Source organism: Paroedura picta, chromosome 8 (assembly GCF_049243985.1).
Source record: "Paroedura picta isolate Pp20150507F chromosome 8, Ppicta_v3.0, whole genome shotgun sequence".
NCBI lineage: Eukaryota > Metazoa > Chordata > Lepidosauria > Squamata > Gekkonidae > Paroedura > Paroedura picta.
Window position 1 is genome coordinate 53,431,925 of NC_135376.1, and position 21,284 is coordinate 53,453,208.

At 40.9% G+C, this 21,284-nt stretch overlaps 1 protein-coding gene across 2 annotated transcripts in view; it reads left to right on the forward strand.

Annotated features, from left to right (window-relative positions):
* The first annotated feature begins 497 nt into the window (after positions 1 to 497).
* The window catches only part of FHIP2A (FHF complex subunit HOOK interacting protein 2A), a 39,781-nt gene continuing 18,994 nt past the window's right edge, over positions 498 to 21,284 (forward strand). The window contains exons 1-12 of one of the 2 annotated variants that reach the window (XM_077349867.1): positions 498 to 1,055; positions 8,581 to 8,659; positions 9,592 to 9,761; positions 11,865 to 11,969; positions 12,151 to 12,273; positions 14,206 to 14,244; positions 16,638 to 16,922; positions 18,746 to 18,942; positions 19,185 to 19,299; positions 19,384 to 19,460; positions 19,532 to 19,724; positions 20,818 to 20,987. In XM_077349867.1, the coding sequence (XP_077205982.1) occupies positions 1,011 to 1,055; positions 8,581 to 8,659; positions 9,592 to 9,761; positions 11,865 to 11,969; positions 12,151 to 12,273; positions 14,206 to 14,244; positions 16,638 to 16,922; positions 18,746 to 18,942; positions 19,185 to 19,299; positions 19,384 to 19,460; positions 19,532 to 19,724; positions 20,818 to 20,987 (1,598 nt within the window). In that variant the 5' untranslated portion in view covers positions 498 to 1,010. The remainder of the gene's footprint in view (positions 1,056 to 8,580; positions 8,660 to 9,591; positions 9,762 to 11,864; positions 11,970 to 12,150; positions 12,274 to 14,205; positions 14,245 to 16,637; positions 16,923 to 18,745; positions 18,943 to 19,184; positions 19,300 to 19,383; positions 19,461 to 19,531; positions 19,725 to 20,817; positions 20,988 to 21,284) is intronic. The other variant, XM_077349866.1, reaches the window with a different exon arrangement.

Here is a 21,284-nt window from a genome sequence, read left to right on the forward strand (position 1 = left end):
AAAGGTTGGGGACCACTGCTCTAGAGGGATTGATCTCTGGAGATGAGTTGAAACTTGGTGGGGAATTCCAGGTGTCACCCAGAGACTGGCAATCCTACCAGAGATTTTACTTGGATCACTTTACAGGAGATTTGAAATCTAACACAACTGTTGAAGGCTAAAGCTAAAATGCTTAAGAAAATAACCATAATTTGATATCTGTTTTTTCAACCATTAATTTATTTAGACATTTCTGAGATTTCCAATTTATCCAGAGTAGTTACCCCTTGCCCGCCCCGCCATGCTCACAATTACAAAAATGTTACTATTAAAACGACGGTTTCCATGCTATTATAAAAAAAAATGGGGGGTGAGTGGGGGTTGTTTGATCCAAGTGACATTCCTTACTCCAGATTAGCATAAGAGTGAGTGACGCTCGTGCCCAGGGTAGGCAATGGGGGGGATGCAACTTGTGTGAACAGGGAAGGAAAGAAACAAAGGTCTGCTTATGATGGTGGCGGCTGTGGTCCCGGGGGCGGCGTGGCTGGCGATTCCCGCCTCGCCTGAGGGGATGTCCGCCTCACGAAGCGCTCTTGGGATCGCAGGGGCTGTTGCCTGCCTTCTTTCCCGGAGGGGCGGGAAGCAATCGGGGCTTGCCTCTGAGTAAGGGATTGGCAACGGGAACGGCACAAACTGCGGCCGCTACAGAGCGCGTCGGGCGGAGGGCGAGCTGGGACGGAGCCGCGGCGTTGGCGGAGAGGCGCTCGGCTTCCGGGCACCGCGGCTCGGCCCGGCCCGGCGGGTGTCGGGCTCTGCCAGTGCCACGGTGTCGCTGGCCGCTGCGGGGAAGAAGGGCGCGGGCGAGCGACGCAGCGGAGGAGTCTCCAGCCCGCCCTGCTCCGGCAGCCGATCGGATCCGATCCCCGCGGCCAGGCCCACCGCATGCAGCCCTCACCCTGGAGCGGCGGCGGCGGCGGATCGAGGAGCTCTCGCGATCCTCCCGGCAGCGGCTGCTTCAGTCTAGGGACAGGATGTTCTCCAAGTTCACCTCCATTCTGCAGCACGCCGTGGAGGCGGTAAGGCCACCGGCGGCGCACACCACGCAACTCCGGGGATCCTTAGGGGCCTAATCTAGGGAACGCGCAGTTGCGGCCCTCGCTTGGGCTTGCCAGCCTCCCCCCGCCGCCGCCGCCGCTTACCCCGGCTTCACCCTTAATTTGCCTTTGGAAAGCTCGTTTCCAGACGCTGGGGGAGACGGTGGATGGCATCGGGGCTGCTAGGCTCATGACAAGCCTCCTCCTGTCCCCCTTCGTTGCGGCTCCCGATTAGGCTGGATTACGTGGCCCTAATCAGGGATGAACAATAGGGTCGTCTCTTCTTGAAGAGACATCTAAAAGAAGGTCCTGATATAGCCACCCGTCCCTGTGGACATCTTGACCTGGACTGGGGCCCGAAGGCTTTCTGCTTTGCGTAGGCAACATTGTCGTCCCCCATAGAGCTGCATATCGCCTGTGTCTGCGCCGATGTAAATTGCCTAGTGCAGGAGTGTTAAACATATGGCTGGTGGGCCGGAACCGGCCTGTCCAGGGCTCTTATCCGGCAACTGGTCATTTACCTTCATTGCTAGTGAAACAGAGGCGGTGCATTATGTCCCTGTATACCAGGGGTAGTCAAACTGCGGCCCTCCAGATGGACTACAAACGCTGGCAGGGGCTCATGGGAATTGTAGTCCGTGGACATCTGGAGGGCCGCAGTTTGACTTCCCCTGTTGTATACTGTCCCAGTGCTAATGAGTAATGGACGGTGGAAGTGGGAGAGTGGGCAACAGGATGATCCATTAAGGAAATACTGGAAGTCTATTAATGTTTTACACAAATTTTGAGTAAAAAATGGTATTGTTAATTGGGATTGCCTGTGTCGTTTACAAAGTTTTTGTCTCCAGTCCCTGGTATTACGTTTTATGGCATTCGTGACCTGGCTAGACAAAGTAACATTTATGCCATATCTGGTCCTTGCAACAAATGAGTAATAAAGCAAGGGTCTGAGCTTTTGTTGATGGGTCTTCTCACTGCAGTCAACTCCCACACTCTATGCATTAAGAAGAAGAAAGGCTGGCAGTGGGATGTGAGGTTGGCCCTCTACACTTCTCTCTGTCGAAATTAAGCACTGTCTTTCTTCCCCACTGTAAACAGTTATACTTTTACCTTCATTGCCTCCAGTTTTCTAGATGGGGGCTCCATTGACAAACTTACACTTGCATAGAGCCTTTCCAGAACAGAATCCATCCATTATTAAAGAGATTCTCCAAGCATTTAGCTTTATAGCCCCATTGTATTTGTGTATGTTAATTTCACTTCATGAGTTATGAGAATATTGTTACAAAAGATGGAAGAAGTTTGTGTTCAAATAGACATGGGATCCTCAGACTTTGGACATCTTTAGTAAATGGTCCATGGAAGGTCTAGATAAAGACAGAAGATGCATAGGAGTCCAAGACTAAGCATATAGCTATGATGTCCATTCACTGAACACCTGAGGAACAGATATACTTTGAAATAGGCAGTGCTTTATGTTTTGAAAAATTGGTTAAAAAGCCAGCTGAAACAAGATATCAAAAACAATATAATTTTAAAACATAATGCTTCATAATGGAGTAGACTTTTCCTCTGTCAGTGACATGTGATGGCAGTCCTGTCAACTGGGCAATGAATTAGATATGTGTGAGGCATATCACCCAGTAAGCAGAGACGGTTGTTTTTAAGTAATGTTTCAAACCATTTGAACCTGTGTAATGAAATAGGAGCCTCTTGTGGCACAGAGTGGTAAGGCAGCAGACATGCAGTCTGAAAGCTCTGCCCATGAGGCTGGGAGTTCGATCCCAGCAGCCAGCTCAAGGTTGACTCAGCCTTCCATCCTTCCGAGGTCGGTAAAATGAGTACCCAGCTTGCTGGGGGGTAAACGTTAATGACTGGGGAAGGCACTGGCAAACCACCCTGTATTGAGTCTGCCATGAAAACGCTGGAGGGCTTCACCCCAAGGGTCAGACATGACCCGGTGCTTGCACAGGGGATGCCTTTACCTTTACCTTTAATGAAATAGGAAGCACTTCATATACCAACCTCTTTGGGGAGGAGGGTAAAAAATCAGTACAATTGTTGTTTTACCTTCCATAAAATATCCAGGTTACTCTAGGCAATTCTGTGACCTGAGGTAAAGAATTCCAAAGGTTGATTATATGCTGCATAATAGGGCTTGCCTTTGAACAGTTGCATTGCCTTTTAATTTGCTTGATCACATTCCTGCATAAGCACTCTGAGCCATACTGAAGGTGAAGCCTCCAGTTTCTTTACACTTGTTTCTTTACAACTTTGAATACCACTTAATTCAGGATAGGCCTGTGCTATAACCCCCCCCATCTTTCTAGACTGAAATAAGCAATTGTAAAAACTAGCATTTCACCCCATGCTAGTTTCTTAGCATCGGAGTTCTTTGTTCTCCTAATTCATACTTTTGGCTTACTTTCTATGCATATATTTAGTTACTTAAATTTAGAAGGTGAACGTGGTGATCATGTTCTATATCCAGCAGAGAACTGGGACTGGCTGCAGCTCCTTTGTGTATGTAGATTTATGGTCAATCCAGGTTTGCTATTGTGTGGTAAATCAACCAGTTATTGTTTGGAGTCTAACGGCACCCTCGTCAATGGTTTTAGAACGGTGTAAGTTTGCTTAGGATTGACATATTAAACAAGTTTTATTTCATTGTTGCTATGTAATTACTAGACAGCAGGCAGTATAATAAAATACTGTAAAATACTATAAAACTTGAAAGCAGAAAATGGCATAGTGTGGCATTATTGTTTTTGATAACTATTGATAACAATAGTTTTTGATAACTATTCTAAACTATTACCTGAACATTTTAGTGCATGACTGGACATGAAATAGCACTGCTTTGAGTCTTATAGCAGAGGATTCTTTTGAAACCATCATAAAAAGTGAAATCATATGATTCTATGATATCTATGATTCTATGAATTTATGATTCTTTTTTTTTTATCATGGATCAATGAAAAAGACTATAGTCTGCAGTAGGGCCCCGGCCCTGTGATTAAGAAATCATGCTGGGTTGTGATTTTGTGTGCTTTTTGCCAAGTTTTATAATACTGACATTTTCTTGTGTAGTCTAAGGGTGCTGGTATTTAACAGTATGGTTAGAAAGGATATCTGCTGGATATCTATTCTTAGAAGTTGTTAAAATATTTTGTTTGTTACACTGTGTCTTATATTTCTTCCTAGTTTCAAAGATGAGGACAACTGAGAGTTATCTTAACTTTGACTATGCTAGTTAAAAGAATTAAAAGTGCAGGACAAGCACAAAATGATTGTATAACCTGATCCCATGCAGAGTTATCATGCATTACTCCACTGAAACCAGTGGGTTTGGATAGGGCTTAACTCTGAAGTTCTTTCCAACTCAAAATATTGTAAAATATACTACACTAGCAGTAGTTTTTTTTTTAAAGAGAAGAGACCCACATTATTATTTCTTCAAGAAAAAACACATAATTTTTTAAAAGTAGAGTATTCTGAGGTATATTTGTGATTTTTGTAAGTGCACTTGTATGGCGGTGTTAAATCTATTTAGGCTTTAGGTCTAAGGAAATGTGCTGAGGCTTGGGGCCAAGCAGTTCATAACTTAACATTTTTGCATGGCTCTTGCTAGCCTCAAGTGCTGTAAGAGCTGACCTTCTTTAAGAGATATTGCCTATCAAATTATGATACTGTTATTCCAATACTTTGATTCCGTATATATAATAAATCTACAACTGTGTCTCCCTGGTAACTCTGTAGACTGCAATTAAGATTTCTGGTGCTATATTGTCAGGAAAGGCAGATGTTGATTGTGGTGGTTGTGTCTGACCTATCGCGACCCCATGAACAATGATCCTCCAGGCCTTCCTGGCCTCTACCATTCCATTTAAGTTTGCACCTACTGCTTCAGTGACTCCATCCAGCCACCTCATTCACTGTCATCCCCTTCTTCTTTTGCCCTCAATCACTCTCAGCATTAGGCTCTTCTTCAGGAAGTCCTTCCTTCTCATGAGGTGACCAAAATATTTTTCATCTTCAGGATCTGGCATTCTAAAGAGCAGTCAGGGCTATCTCCTCTAGGACTGACCGGTTTGTTTGCCTTGCAGTCCAAGGGACTCGCAAGAGTCTTCTCTAGCACCAGAGTTCAAAAGCCTCAATTCTTTTACGCTCGGCCTTCCTTATGGTCCACAGCCATACATTGCAACTGGGAAGACCATAGCCTTGACTAGATGCACTTTTGTTGGAAGGGTGATGTCTCTGCTTTTTAGGATGCTCTCTAGATTTGCCATAGCTTTCCTCCCCAGGAGCAAGCGTCTTTTAATTTCTTTGCTGCAGATGTTGATATATAACGTTAAATGAGGCATATGCCAAGTTTATGAGGAAAGACAGGCTGTCTGATACAAGATCAGACATGAAATTATTTTGGCTTTTTAATGATGTAAAGAAAATATAGTGAGAAATAGGGGTATTAGTATCAGTACTACAAAACATAGGCTATACTTGAATTCTAAACTAATGGAATATACATTGTTTAACAGAAGGTTATTACTAGTACTGGTGAGCCTTGCCTTTGAAAATGTGCCTGTCTCCCTGCTGTAGAGAACTCTCAGGTCTCTGTGCCTAGAATTAATTGCATTGGGGGAGATGTATAGAGAACAGATTAAAATCCTCATTAAATAGTACAACTGTTTGTGGGATGAAGAGCTTTATTTCCCCCAAAAGGTGGTTCCCTTAAACAGTGACCTTTGACAGATTTTTACTCTTGGCAGGTATCCTCAATCTTTGTAGGTAAAATCAAGATTCATAAAGAATGGCAACTTCCTTTACCAAGTTGAAGCAATCCCTCATCTAGACGGCAAGCCTGCTTGTCCCTGATCTTTCATATGCAATCTCAGCTTTGAAAAACTGTCACCATTTTCCTGAAAAGGGTTCTGTGACTTTTACTAAGTGTCAGGCAGATAAAATTCAGCTGCTAAAGATTTTCTCATCATCATCTCTGTGGTGCAGAAAAGTGTACCTGTTTAGTTTCTGCACGTCTCACACAATTAAAGTTGGGAAGAGGGTTGACCTTTCTATTCTTAGTGGTCAGAAAAACAATTTGGGACCAAAATCTTGGAACCTTTCTTTAAATAGGACTCTTGAATTTAAAACTGTGTTAAAGGTTGAAAGGTCAATACTGATAGATGTAAAAAACAGAAAGAAAAGGATGGGAGAAGAAAGGCACTAACCCAGCGGCAAGACCGTCTTACCTTGAAAGTTTTGGAAAAGGAGATTTTCAGCCCGTCCTAAATGGCATGTGTGCGAGTACTACTGAATTTAAGTGTTCATATTAACTAACGAATCTGTACTGAATAGCAGCATTTGTGATCCAGCAACAACTCCAGTAAAAGCCTGACATGAAATTATATCCCTTGACTTTAACTTATTCACTGTACCTTAGAAAGGAAGTCTGTAGTGAAAAAAAACATCTTTTTACTGCAGTGTTTTCATGCCAGAATGTCATAACAGTTGGAATATTTTGGGCCAATCATGGTGCCATTAGGACACCACTGGTGAGGAAATGCTTGCATGTTTGAAAGTAGCATACCCAATGGTAATCCCTAATGGTACAGTGAATTTTCATGCTAGTGGCGTATATTTCTGTTGCTGAGTGGCAAGGAAAGGAGCTACACAGCTGGATACAGTTATTCTGTAAGCCATTCCTGTCTACCATTGGAAATGCATCCTTGCCCTGAAGATTGCTAAAGTACAAAAGGGGGATCCCATACATGATGGTCCCATCCATATTCCTCCCTTAGAGCCAAATTTCCCCTCTGTTTTTTTCCCTACTGAGCCACACTGGTTGTCTGTTTTCTTCTTTCCTGAAGAATGATGTCTGTTCCAGCCAGGCACAGTATAATATTTGGGCTGTTTGCTCAGTCCAGTAACCTGAGAGAGGGAATGGGAGCCCCTTCTAACATATTCCAAATTAACAAAATATTTTATTCAACATAGAGGGAAAAGGTCAGGTGAAATCAGGGGTAAAATTTCTATGGTAACTCAGTATCGATAACTCTGAGGTGAAATCAGTACATGAACAGACTTTAGTTCTTATGTTATATAATGAGAGGTTCTTATGTTTCACAGTGACCTAAATCTTTATCTTGAGAGGCTTTTGTTCCAGTGTTTTCCCCAAACACTTCAGTACACTGACTCTTTTGGTTTCCAGAAGGCTGGTACGATACCCAAACCTCTTAAAACACCAGGACTCATCTTGAGTGTTTAACTGACTCTTAAGGTCTCAAAAGGCAATTTTCTAACCACAGCAGACCAGGAATCACTGCACTCCAGAGCTAACTCCCTGCTTGACTGAGTGGGGAATTTTCTTCTCTCTATAATGCACATTCGGGGTGGAATGGCGGCGACTAAAATCACCGATAACGCACGGAGCTGGCTGCAACCGGCCGCAGCTTCGGTGCATGCCACCAAAAAAGCCGCGTTAGTGAAATGCGGAAGAAAGCACAGCTTCCGGGTGACCGGGGCGCAACCAGAAGCGGCGCCCGGATCACCACGTGCATAATCAGTTACTCTGGGTTTTGCCGCCATCGTGCCCCGTCCCGTGCATAACCGGTGTGCTTCGCGTCTTCCCCCTCTGAAATCGCCTTGAAATGTGACCTGAAATCGCCGTTTCGGCAGCCGTGCATAATGGGCCCTAGAAATGCATTGTTTCATTAGCAGCTGCCACTACACTATTATCTTGTTCCTCTTTTTCACTGTATTTTTAAATTTCTTCTCCTCTGTATGGTTAGCTTCACCTCCCACAGCAGCCATTTTGTATTTGATTGCACCTCCTTTGGTAGGTACTTACTTGTCAAGTGCAAATTATTTACTAACACACACATTTTCGTTCTACTTAACATAGCATTGTTCTTGTATTCATATAATTTTTATTCACACAGGCTCCAATTGTAAGGATATTCTGGGAGTAAGCTGCATTGAATAACATGATAGTTACCCCTGAGTAGACCAGTTTAGCATTGCTGTATATGATAGCAAATAGGATTGTGTGACTGTATCAGGATGTGTGCTTAGGATCATAATCCCTCAGTGTTCTGAATATAGAACATAACCTTCCATGTCAATATCTTATTTGATATTTTATTTATAATTTAATTTATGATATATTAATGATAGCTTAGGGGATCTTGAAATATCTGGCCCCAGCTTATGGCTATCATAAAATAAAGATGGGTTGGACTGATTGCTTTATCTTGGTCTGTTGCATAAACTAAGGAAGACTCAAAAGACTAGTGGCCATGTTCAAGAACTCACAAAATACAGAGTTCCCGTATTTGGTTACAGCAGAAAAATCTCCAATATTTCAGTGGCTCTTGGTCAAAAGTTCTGCTATAAGTTGTATTCTTTTGTGTTTATGTTTAGAGACTTAAATAAACATTGTTGTATATTTCCTATACAAATTTAAACTCTCTTTTTTGTAATATCTCTCTGTTGTATCTCTTGTATCTAGCTTGCACCATCCCTTCCACTGCAAGAAGATTTTGTTTACCACTGGAAGGCTATTACCCATTACTACATAGAGACTTCTGGTAAGAGAAACGTCTTTGCATCATCATCAGATAGGTGCAACTTCGTTGTGTGTTACCTATGTAATGGTCATCTTAGGAAATAATAAAATCATTGGAAATGTACATTAGTAATGGGCCTTGTGTATGATACATCACAGCCCCTCTCTTGCACATGTTCAGTGGTGCCAGGCTAGAGTTCAGTAGTTTTTGGATGTTGCAATTCATTCCTCTGACCTTGTTCCTCTTTGTGCTCAAATAGCAGTTATTTGTAGGTGGTTGCATAAGAGGGATCAGCAAACTTGCCATTAGATTATTTATAGTGTTTGTAGCATGGCCGTGGAAATTACTTCAGGATTCATCATATAAAATTACATCACTGCTGCATTCAACCTGCTGTGCAAATTAATGTAGGACAGAGTTCACTGACTTCAGTGATGTCAGCTGACTCCAGTATAAAATTTAAAAATGCTTTTTATTTCCCCTCTCAGCTAAATTAGCTAGGTTTTATACCTGATAGCCTAAGGAAAGGGCTGAGCAAAATGTAAAAAATATGTGGGAAATGTGCAGCTGGTTTTATCCTCAAGCAGTATTTTTCAGCGGCAAATTAAAGACAGATTATTTATGTTAATTTGGTCAGCTATTGTTGCTGGGTACTCACTACAGAATTGTAGTTGTTTTCCCCCATCTTGTGCATGTAGGACCTCTGAAATGGCATAATTCTTCTTCTTCAATATAAAGCTCATCTCTATGTATGCATACTTACTTAATATTTTAGGTGAAACAAATTCTGTATTTAAAATTGCTTTTTTCCTGTAAATCCTTCAATATGAGAAAGCAAAAAAGAATGACAGAAATATGTGTGACTGTATCAACGTGGTTATACATATATTGAACATTTTCAGATGCTGAAATGAAAGTAAAGGCTGTATTTTTAATGAGTTCTCTTATTGCAGATGACAAAGCTCCTGTGACTGATACCAACATTCCATCTCACCTGGAGCAGATGTTGGATATTTTAGTTCAGGAAGAAAATGAGAGGGAGTCTGGGGAAACAGGGCCTTGCATGGAATATTTGCTACATCACAAGATTTTGGAGACATTATACACCCTGGGCAAGGCTGATGTAAGTATGTCATGTTGTACTACAGCAAGCCCAATTTCTGTGATTGAACTTAAATGTGTATTTCAGGTTGTGGAATTCTCCTATTTTTCCAGGCTAATTAATAAAAATGGTTTTGTGTCAGGACTAGTGAAGATGTGGTGGTTAAAATGAGAGAGTGTATAAAGGCAATGATTTGAGTCCAGTAGTACCTTATAGATCAGGGGTCCCCAATGTGGTGCTTGTGGACACTATGGTACCTAATAACACCCTACCTGGTATCCACCCTGTGTTTTGAGAAAGGAGGTGGGGTCAGGTATGATACTTGCCTTGCATGGCTTCTGGTTGGCCACTGGCTGGGCAGATTAAAATAACATTGTTTCAGTGGCAGCTGCCACTACACTGTTGGCTCAATTATCCCTTGTTCTTCTTTTCCACTATATTTTCAAGTTACTCCCTTCTCCCATACACCTGAATTCCAATGGAGTCTAAAGGCTGAAAAGTATTGGGGACCTCCATTATAGACCAACTAAAATTTCCAGAGTATAAGCTTTTGTGAGTCAAACACAGATGTATATAATAAAATGAGCTTTGATACAGCGAAGCTTGTGTATGTATGATGCTCTTAAGTTGAAACGGGCTTACCCTAGCAAGAGGCTTTCAAGTCAAGTGAGAAGCAGAGGTGGTTTGCTATTGCCTTCAGGGAAACTTACATCCTGGAAAATGTTGTTGGATTTCTGAGTTGCAACTGCACTCGCATTTTGTGCTGCTACTACAGAATAACATGGTTATTCATACACAAATATAAAGTCATGGAGAGAGTGACTGAGTGTCATATTAAGGTTCTGGGAGTTGTGTTGAATACAAAATGTTTTAATCTCTTATCTCTGGCATTTGGTTGTCCCTGTGTTTTTTTTTCTAAGCCCTCTTCAGAAGCTGTACTGTGTTACCAAGTCTTTCTCCCTGCATACAAGGTCTATAAAGTGATCTGCAGAATTCTGCAGAACCTACTAGAATTTGTAGCTGAGACGGTTTGCCATTTGGTTCCAACCCATACAGTCCTAACCATCCAAATGCGTAAACTCACTTTAATTAGCAGGTTGTGGGTTTGAGCATGCAAACCCTTCAGGTGGTCGGAGAAAGTAGTCTGGAGATATTATCTAGAAGCACATGTTTTAGCTTTCAGTCTTTCTTAGTCACTTGCAGAGAAAAGATAGTGAGAAGACTGAATAGGCTGCATGGTTATATTAGTTTTGCAAATCACTATGCAATCCTGTTACAGAGATTATGTTACCTTAGCATTTGGTCCCCCTCATCCATGCTGAGTTGGCCTGTGGCATGTAACCCCATTTTGCTTGCAAATGGTTTCCACAAGAAGAGAAATTTAGCTGTTGTCCACATCTACTGATTTCAAAACAATGACAACTACTTTAAGGTAGAAATGGCAGATTATTCTCAGAAGATCAGCATCCAACAGACATGGATTAGATTTAAAGGCTACCTTCTGTTGACTGAAGACATGGTACCAGCGCATGGAATCCCCAATTGCAAAATATGGTAAAAAGAACACTTTGTGTGATGCCACCTACTTGGGGCCGTTTCAGCAAGCTGTCCTAATGACTTGGGGCCTTCTGTATGAGTACCATACGAAGCACAAGAGGCTGCTACCAGAAATAAAAACTAGTCATTCCTGAGTAAAAGGAAGCTCTTTGTGCATGTGGCTAATTAAATCAAAATGCTGATGTGAATTTCATAATATACAATTACCAGAATGGAACAAAATCTGAGTCCAGTGGCACCTTTAAAACCAACAACATTTTATCCAATGCACAGGAAAGCTTATACCTTGAATAAAACTTTGTTGGTCTTAAGAGGCCACTGGATTCAAACTTTGTTCTGCTGCTGCAGACCAACACAGCAATCCTCCTGAATCTATTTACAAGAGCTAACATTCTTAGCTGGTTTAGATCACCACTTGGCATCACTTGTCTTTATTTTTTAAAGGGTCAGATGTTGTTTATATTTGCTGTTGTTCAGTTAATCATCTTTGACTGGTTGTTGCTTTTGTTTGTCAGTTTTTACCATTTTTTTATTTGATGCTTCTTGTGTATCTGTTGTTCTTTTTAGTGTCCTCCAGGCATGAAGCAGCAGGTTCTGTCTTTTTATACAAAACTGCTGGGACGAATACGGCAGCCTCTTCTTCCACATATAAATGTGCACAGACCTGTGCAGGTACTGATCTGATATTTAATCACTCCTTCTTGTGTTTTGGATGTAATGTTTCAGTATTGCTATGTTTTAAACTAGTATCCAGTGTTATATATTTTAGAAAGGAACATTCTGCAATAGACCCAGCAGTAGGAGTTTTTTCCTTTGCATTTTAGTTTTGACTATTTGTTGTTCCCTTTGACAGAAATTAATCAGACTTTGCGGTGAAGTTTTAGCTGCACCTACAGAAAACGAAGAAATACAGTTTCTCTGCATAGTGTGTGCAAAGCTGAAACAGGATCCATACTTGGTTAATTTCTTCCTTGAGGTTGGTGGATTGCATAGCTCATTAACTGTAATTATGGTACAGAAGAGGCATTCTCAGAATGGTATAATATCTGCTGCTTTGAAAAGGAGCTTTTAAAAGCTACATCCCACACAGAAGTAAACATGTATTTATTTACTTCCCCGACTTGTTGGCCCTAGCCTGATCTGGTCAGATTTTGGAAGCTAAGTAGCAATGACCCTTGTTGGTATTTGGATGAGAGACCGCCAAGGAACTCCAGAGTTGCTGTGCAGAGAAAGGAAATGGCAACCCACCTCTGTTAACCTCTTTGTTTACATGCCTATCCAGGGCCCCTCCCTTTCCCATCCCCTCCAGGCCCATCATTGACCATTTTGGAAGTGGGGGGGGAGGAGGGGCAGGTCAGTATAACCATATATGGCCATATCAACTGATAAATCGTTAACAAATGTTCAGAATCTATTCAAATAAATTAACTTCACCCATTTGGAAAACCCTTCCACGGCCATCAAGAACCGCCAGGGTTTCACGAAACCCTCGTTGAGAAAGCCTGGCTTACAGAGTAGCTGTCCCCAGCTGTGTAGCTCCTTACATACCAGTCAGCAGCAGAAATATACAGCACTGGCATGAAAGTTCACTGCACCATCAGGAGCTATCATTGGGTAAGCTATTTTCAAATATGCTATCATATGGAAGCATTTCCTTACCAGTAGTGTCCAAATGGCACCATGAATGGCCCAAAATATTTCAACTGCTATGTTTAACAAAGGTAAAAAAAAATATAAAATTAATTAACTCCCAGCCATTTGGGAAACCCTTCCAGGGCAGTCAAGAAACCCCAGGGTTTCACAAAACTCTGATAGAGAAAGCTTGCTTTAAATACATGCATGTGCATGCACACTCGCACCCATTCATTCATTTACTGAAGGCATTTTTCATCTGTCGTTTTCCATTAGAGTCTCTCTTGATTTAGGCATATCAGGACAATGTTAAAGATTTTTGTTGTTCTTGCACATAACCAAAAGAGTTCCATCCATCTATGCTTTTTGTGGATTAGTTAGATGCATTCAAGCTATTTAGGCATATCAGTGCATTCTTGGCATGACTTAGAAAGGACACCCCCCCCCCTAATATAAGACACTCTTTGATGAAAGCTACCACTACAAGAGAGGAAAGTAACAAATACTGGCATGTTGTGGGAAGATCTGCATTTAGGAATGGGTCTGAGAACTTAGTTTTTTGTTTTTTTCTTTGGGATGCCAGGTACTACAAGGTACAATATGAATATTGTTTAGCCATCTAGTTGATATACATATTTATTATTTCTTTCTACAGTCTCTGGCATCTCTTTGTTTTATGTTACAGAGAGAGTGACTTCTTCTGTCACTCTTTAGACTACAGGAATTAAAGCAAAGAGCAGGAATAGAAAAAATTCTACTTGAAGGGTGCAAATAAAGACATAGCTTCTGTAAAGCCAGCCTACACATGTCTCCTACTCGTAGACATCACTGGCATTCAGGAGAGGGAAAGGGTGCAAATAAATAAACAAGAAATGACAACTTGCTTACACCTTTAAAATTGATAATATTCAGACAAAAAATACTAGAAAAATTTTATGCATACATAATATTGTGTTGAAATAGCAGTCCATATGTATGAGGTTTATTCTTATGATGGGAACTATGGTAGGCTATCATTATTTGTAGTTGTGCAGGGGCGAGGGAGGGGTTTAAACATGTCGGGACTTCATTTTTTAAAATCTTGTTCAATCTTTACAAATATTTAAAGACTATAACATTGGCCACTTAACTTAGTTGTTTCCCCCCTCTTTCTATTACATGTAGCAAACTGTTGCTTGTTTTTGCCATCTTTACTGGGCTAGCAATGACGTTCCTTGGTGGTAATAATGAGTTGGAAAACTTAGAGCCTATTTCATTAAACTTTCCTATTAATTAGGTGGTTCAAGATCCAGTCTTACACACTTCCAGGAGGCAGGTGAGCAGGTGGGCCTCAGAACTGCATGAAAGACCTGTGACCTTGGAGTGTTTTGCTGAGTTAATGCATAAACTGACAGTTGTCCTGTTCTGTTTTGTTCTTTTGTAACCCACTAACTCTGAATTTTGGTGAACTGATGATTACTGTTGGCAACCACAGTATTGGGATGGGGTGGTTTTTAATATTGGACTAACTCTAGGAAATACAGGGCACCTGATGCTGGTCGAAGAATACTTAAAGCCATCCTTTTGGAGGGTCCATTCCATTTTTAAGCATAGCTCTTATGGTCTGAATCTTGTTTTCATCCTAAAGCTAGGTTCATTTTCAGTATTTATGGGGAAAGTAAATGTTATTGCAATATTTTATGTCATTGACACAGTCCTCTCTAGGTCTAAATTCCAGTTTAAACATGATACTGGGTTTGAAGAAGAAACTTAGTCATCAGTAGTTAACACTCAGCCCAGTGTCACATTTAAATTGAGCAGCTGTTGCTGAGTGTTCTGACTGTGAATTTCTGGTGTTCTATTGCCACAAGTGTATTTTAGATATGATGGCAGAAAGCCCGATATGGATAGTTACTCCTAACACATTTAGTGTCGAAGATCAGGGGCGAACACTTATTCTCCACAGTGGGAACAGGCAGGGCCCCACCTTTAGAAACTAGATGGGGAACCAGTGTGTTGTGGTTAGAGAGCTGGACTAGGGCTGGAGAGATTTGGATTTATATCCCTACTGGGCCATGACCTCAATGGATGACTTTGGGCCAGTCCTCCTTCTCAGCCTAACTTAATTCACAGAGTTGCAGCAAGGATAAAATGGTGTGAGGGTGAACCATGCATGCAATCTTGAACTCAGTGGTGGAAGAGCAAGATAAAAATGTACAGTGTGATATTTTAGTGCATTTATTGTAGAACAACTGCCATGTTGTATAGTGATTCTGGGCTTGCTCATGGGCTTACTAATTCTTGGTTTGTTGATTTGCTCTTTTCTCTCACCTTGTGGCCAAAACTGGTGTAGGGTAGATACAGACAACTATGTCTAAGTGCCCTGTGTTCATTTTCTCCATGGAATACTGCACATTCCTCCAGAGGGAAATTTTTTTTTGTATGACCACACAGCATCGTTCAGCGGTATTTATATGTATAACTGGTGTTTATACTAGCTTTGTTTAACAAATGATTGCCATCCTGTTGCCATCCCCATGGAAGATGCCTGGATAAGGTTTATTAGCAAGAGTGCAATTTTCCCACTTCAAGAAGATGAATTGAGGCCTTCAGTAAGATTCATAAGATTTTATCATTGCAGGTGCACAGTAATAGCTTTTATGGGTAGAGGAATACAGCTACATTTTTTGTCCTTTGATCCATTTGCTGAGAATTACTCCAGGTTCTTAGAACATCTTTTGTTTTTCTTAGAGGTATGCTGCCTAGAAACATGATTAGATTGGAATCGGAAATGCTGTTTCCAGAACCAAAATGATAAGATGGATTGGGGTCTTGACCTGAAAATCCACATTTTCTGTTGCATCTGCTGATGTCGAAAGGTTGACTTCATATAGTAAATGTGACATTTGTACTGAAGATTGGACAAATCAAGCAGCTTCCACTTACTTTCTTGGACTTGATGGAGTACGGAAAGGGCATTTATTTCCAGACCTGTTGGATTGACTGACACGGAGGCTGGTTTAAAAGATGTATGCTGACGAAGCCTTCCAAGCCTTTGAGTTATTGCTAGTCTTTTTGATCATTGCTGTATAGCCCAAAACCAGAAGCACCTTTAGTATATTCTTGGCTGGAACATGTACAAATATATTTTTAATCATAAAATTCTACTATGTATAAATTTCAAATAACTACAAGATAATGGATGAAATACAATATAATATCTGTGAATGAGGACTAAACATTGAAAGATTGCTGAAAGAAGGTTAAAGAATCACAAGGGTGGTATAATAATCTAAAATAAATAAAGTGTTAAATGGGCAGTTGGTCATCTGATACATATCAAGTCCCAATTTGGATTGAAAATTTCCCCAACCTGTAAAATATAAAATCCTGAATTTCCCCAGTGCTAGTTAAGCTGCAGTACATTGTAGCACACCTATTATGATAAGTTCTTTCAACCCCAAGGGACCAATTCTCCATCTGCATTTTTTTTCTGTTTCTTCATTCAATTAAGATAACTTTCTTTGCATTTGTGACTGCTTTAGTTAGGAAGCATTTCTTTTGATATATTTCTCCTTTAGGGCAAGTATCTTTCTTTCTTTCTTTCTTTCTTTCTTTCTTTCTTTCTTTCTTTCTTTCTTTCTTTCTTTCTTTCTTTCTTTCTTTCTTTCTTTCTTTCTTTCTTTCTTTCGCCTTTGTAATTTTCTGTATGGATCTTACACTTTTCAGAACAAACTAAAAGCAGTGGCCTCAAAAAGCAGAACCTGCTTAATCGCAGAAGACATACAAAAAGGCCAGGATTTTGGGACGACTGACAGAGGGCAATCCCTTCAGCTTGAAGAAACGCCAAGAGCAGATCATGCAGAGAGAGAAAACAACCTTCCTCAGCTGGCAGATGACTTGTCCACGAGTCTGGATGAGTTAAACATCCCTTCATCCCCTGAGGCTTTGGCTGTTCATCCACATGGAGACTATAATTTGGTGAATTCTCTACTCAACCTCACCAAAAGCCCAGTGAGTTATGTTCAACTGTTTCAGACATGGCAGGGTTTACATTTGGATTTTGAAGAGATAAATGTATAGAGAACAGAAGGCTTTTCTTGATTGAACAGAAATTCTCAGTTGGGAAACTGAAGATCACTGAATGTACTATAATTTGTTAGTTTCTATTTTAATATTTGGAGTGCATGTATAGAATACATTTTGAATATTCCTAGTAGATATATTTGTTTCTGTTTGAATGCATGGATTATCACTTTATGACCTTTTATGCACTGGGAACTTCACTGCCCCAGCTCCCATCCGGGGTGGATGAGGTGCGCCAGGCTAAATGCTCCCCCGTGTGGGGGCAGGAAGAGGTGGGGCAACCTGCCACGACTAAAACTCCAGCCTGCAGCTCAGCATGAAACCTCCAGAGCGTAAACGGTCCAAGTGACATTTCTTTTTTTGAAAAAAGTCCTGTCTTGGTAGAAGATACACAATGTGTTTTTGCTTTCCCTCTTGCTTGAGGCTGAGGTTCAGGAGTTTCGGGAGGGTGGAATCAACAGTGGTCTAGCATGAACATTGTTCCTGCAAAGAGTGATGGTGAGCTGGTTCAAGGAAATGGAGATATAGCCCTATCTCACACACAGGAGCAGGCTAGCAGTACTCAGAAGTGGCATGCCTGGTTAGGGTAGGGAGTACTGCAATAGGACTGAGGTGGTTCAGGGCTCTGAGCGACTTGAGGGATTGGTTGAGGAGATAGCTCTGGATCAAAAGCAGGCCCTGGGATGGAAAGTCCAAGTTCAAATCAGAAGGCATCGCTGATTGAGAGTCTTGGGGCTCTTCCTGCACAACAAACAATCAATTAATATGGCCTTCTAAATTCCCAGCTTCAGTTTTTTTTAAGGAAATCTCTGGCAACATTTATTGCAAAATATCAGGGGAAAGTATATCCCTGCAGTAAAAGGACTGACTTTAAAAAAATGACAGCTGGGAGCTCGCTGAATCTAATAGACTATTTTAATGTTTATGTCTAAAAATGATATGACATTGAACATTGCTAACACTTTTTAATTGCTGATTAAAAAAGAAAATGACTGGGGAAAAGGTCTGTTTTGTGGGACAGGGACCAGTTAAATGTGCAGATATGGATGGGAAAAGAAAGATCCATATAGGTGACACCTTATCTTTGCCGTCATCTTTTCCAGGATGTTGTCACAATGCAGGTTTAGGAAGGATCTCAAGGAAGGCAAGAAAACCAGTTCTGGAGCTCACAAACACCACAACACTGTGGGGACATGAGGAAAAAAAACTGTTTCCTAATAGCACCCAAGCCAGGGCAAACAACTCTTGTTTCTCCAGTAGAAGGCAAATAGTAAAGGCTGTGCTTAGAGCAAGTTTTATTCCCCTCATTACTGAAAAGAGATAATTTGTACTGTGTGTGAATGTGTTTTTACTACAGGTGTCCATATTGGTGCCCTTGACACTATTCCTCAGAATTACAAATCTTGCTTCTTCCTAATAGCTACCTGCAGTTTAACCATGAGTCAGTGGGGATGATGAGTATTACTATTGACACAGGACTGACAGTGGTCCGAATGCTTCATGTACATTATTTTTGGATTGAGCTGAAAGTATCCTGCAAGGTGTATTTACTGAGTATATAACTGGGTATAGAAAGAAATTTGATAGACATGGCTAAGGCTGCATTTTGTTGATTTATTTGGGTTGTATTCATATTGAATTCTGCTTTTTCCTTTTGCGGACAAAATAAAAAATGTCAATAGCTGCTGTAAGCACTGACCTTTTGAACCTCAAGAAAAATGTTATTTCTGCCTTCTTCTCATGTGTGACAGGATGGCCGAATAGCTGTGAAAGCTTGTGAAGGCCTCATGCTTCTCGTAAGTTTGCCTGAGCCAGCCGCTGCCAAATGCTTAACCCAAAGTACGTGCTTATGTGAACTGCTGACGGACAGGCTGGCCTCCCTGTACAAAGCCCTCCCTCAGTCAATGGATCCCTTAGATATTGAAACAGTGGAAGGAGTTAACTGGGGGTAAGAATATTGTCTTTATTTGCATTAAATCTTATGCCATGAGCCATTTTAATTATTATATGTGTTTAGAAATTTGCAACCCACCTGATTCATTAAGGTTCGGGTAGCTCAGAAACAATAAACATCAAGGCATCAGAAACACAAGCAGTATCTTGAACTGTAGTCAAATTACCTGTGGTTGTTTTCTGATGAGAACAAACTCCAAGTGTATATGCTCACTGGTTTTTCTTCCTGCCATGCAGCTTGGATTCATACAGCCACAAAGAAGATGCATCTGCTTTCCCAGGGAAAAGAGCCTTGATTTCATTTCTGTCCTGGTTTGACTACTGCGATCAACTCATCAAGGAAGCTCAGAAGGTTTTAGATTCCTTTTTAAATCACTGTTTACATACCATCTAAAATGAATTTAGAAAAACAACTTCTCCGTGTTCTTTATTTCAGACCACAGCTATTGCCATGGCAAGTTCAATACGAGACCATTTTTTTGTTGGCATCATGGAACCCCAGCTAATGCAAACGTAAGTAATCTTCTTCCACAAGAAAGAAATGGGACTCACCCACATCCGCCTAATATCTTCTTTGTGTTTAGTTCAGAGATTGGGATACTCACATCAACTGCACTGTTACATCGTATTGTTCGTCAAGTCACTTCAGATGTCTTAGTGCACGAAATGGTTGGCTTCATCCTTGGCGAACAGAGGGAGCCAGAAACACTGATGGGCATCAACAGGCATCCATTGCGATATCGTTTAATCGAACACTGCGATCACATTTCAGATGAGGTAAGAAACATATCCACAGTGGCATTTTCCAAAATGCCATCATCAGTGTCATCACATCAGTAAACAACTATCTTTAGATCCTAATAAGTAAGTCCTTCAGATGCTTAGCAACTTTAAAAAACATAGCAACTTTGGGTACCTCATCAGATACCTGATAGCCATAAACAAAATAAGTCACAGCATACTGAGTGCTATGTGAAGTCAGCTTATTATAGTAAGTAGGTGTATTATTGCCACAGCCTTATGCCATAACAAGCCAGCTAATTATAGCTTCCACTGAGCCATCCTCGAGGCCATTCTGTCCCTAGTGAATTGGAGATCTGCTTTGAGGCAGAGTGATTCATTCTGAATTTGTTCCTGGAAGCCTTGAGTTTCGTTTTTGTGGATGGTAGCATTTGCCAAGAGGGGCAAAGTCAGCGAGTGGGAGTAGGGAAATCATTGAGAGCCTCCACGTACTAGACTGACAGAGAAAGGCAAAATTATAAAATCATAGCTTCCATCATTCAAGAGATCATGCTTTACCTGCTCCTCCTTCCTCCTTGTCCTTGGATCCATCTATAGTTTGGTGGGTCCCTAATCTGTGATTTCTTGCAACAAGTCAATGTTTCTTGGTCTTGTATAATTTTTGCTGACATGAATAAATGTATAGTACGTTGACCCATTAAAAGTACTAGAGAAATGATAGATGATAATTATTTAAGAGAACAGAAATTAAACCCTATGCTCTGTCATGATGAGAGTGTAGATCTTGAGAGTATTGCTCTATGCTTTATTTTTAATCTGATCATCTCAAATGACTGTATTTCTCCACACTTGCAACCTCTGGCAGGGACTGGACTTTTGGTGCCACCCTAAGCAATCTTACAGAAAATCAGTTAAACTTTGCTTAAAATGGCACGGTCTGCTGAAGCTTTAAATAATGACTGCCTGACAAATCAAAGTCTTTTTCTTACACATAGCCAAAGAAATACATATAAGTGGATGAGACTTTTATCTGCTGGCTTTGTTCAGTACGTGGAGTGTGTTGGCATGAGCTCAGTCAAGCTAGATCTTGGTCCACTGTCTTTAATACCATTTTTTTTTACTCTTGCAGATCAGCATAATGACACTCAGAATGTTTGAGCACCTTTTACAAAAGCCTGACGAGCACATTCTTTATAACTTGGTTCTTAGAAATTTAGAGGAAAGAAACTACACAGAATATAAACCACCCTGCCAAGAAGATAAAGATGTGGTGGAGAATGGCCAGATAGCAGGAGCTGTGTACGTTCTTCTCCCTCCCCCCTTTTTGTGTGTGTCACTGAATTCCTACATTATTTGGAGTGTCTTCCTGTTGTAACTTTAGAAACAAATACTCCCTATCAATCTTGGAAGGAGTTTAACTGTAATACATTGAAATGGTGTGGAATCTAGACATAGTTACTGATTTAGATTATGCAGAATTCTTACATAAACCAGCATTATATAGTAGTTTCTGAACAATAAAACACTGAAACTGAACCTGAATGATTGGAGAGGGGGGTTCTATACAACTGTTATCTATCAATCATTAATAGTATA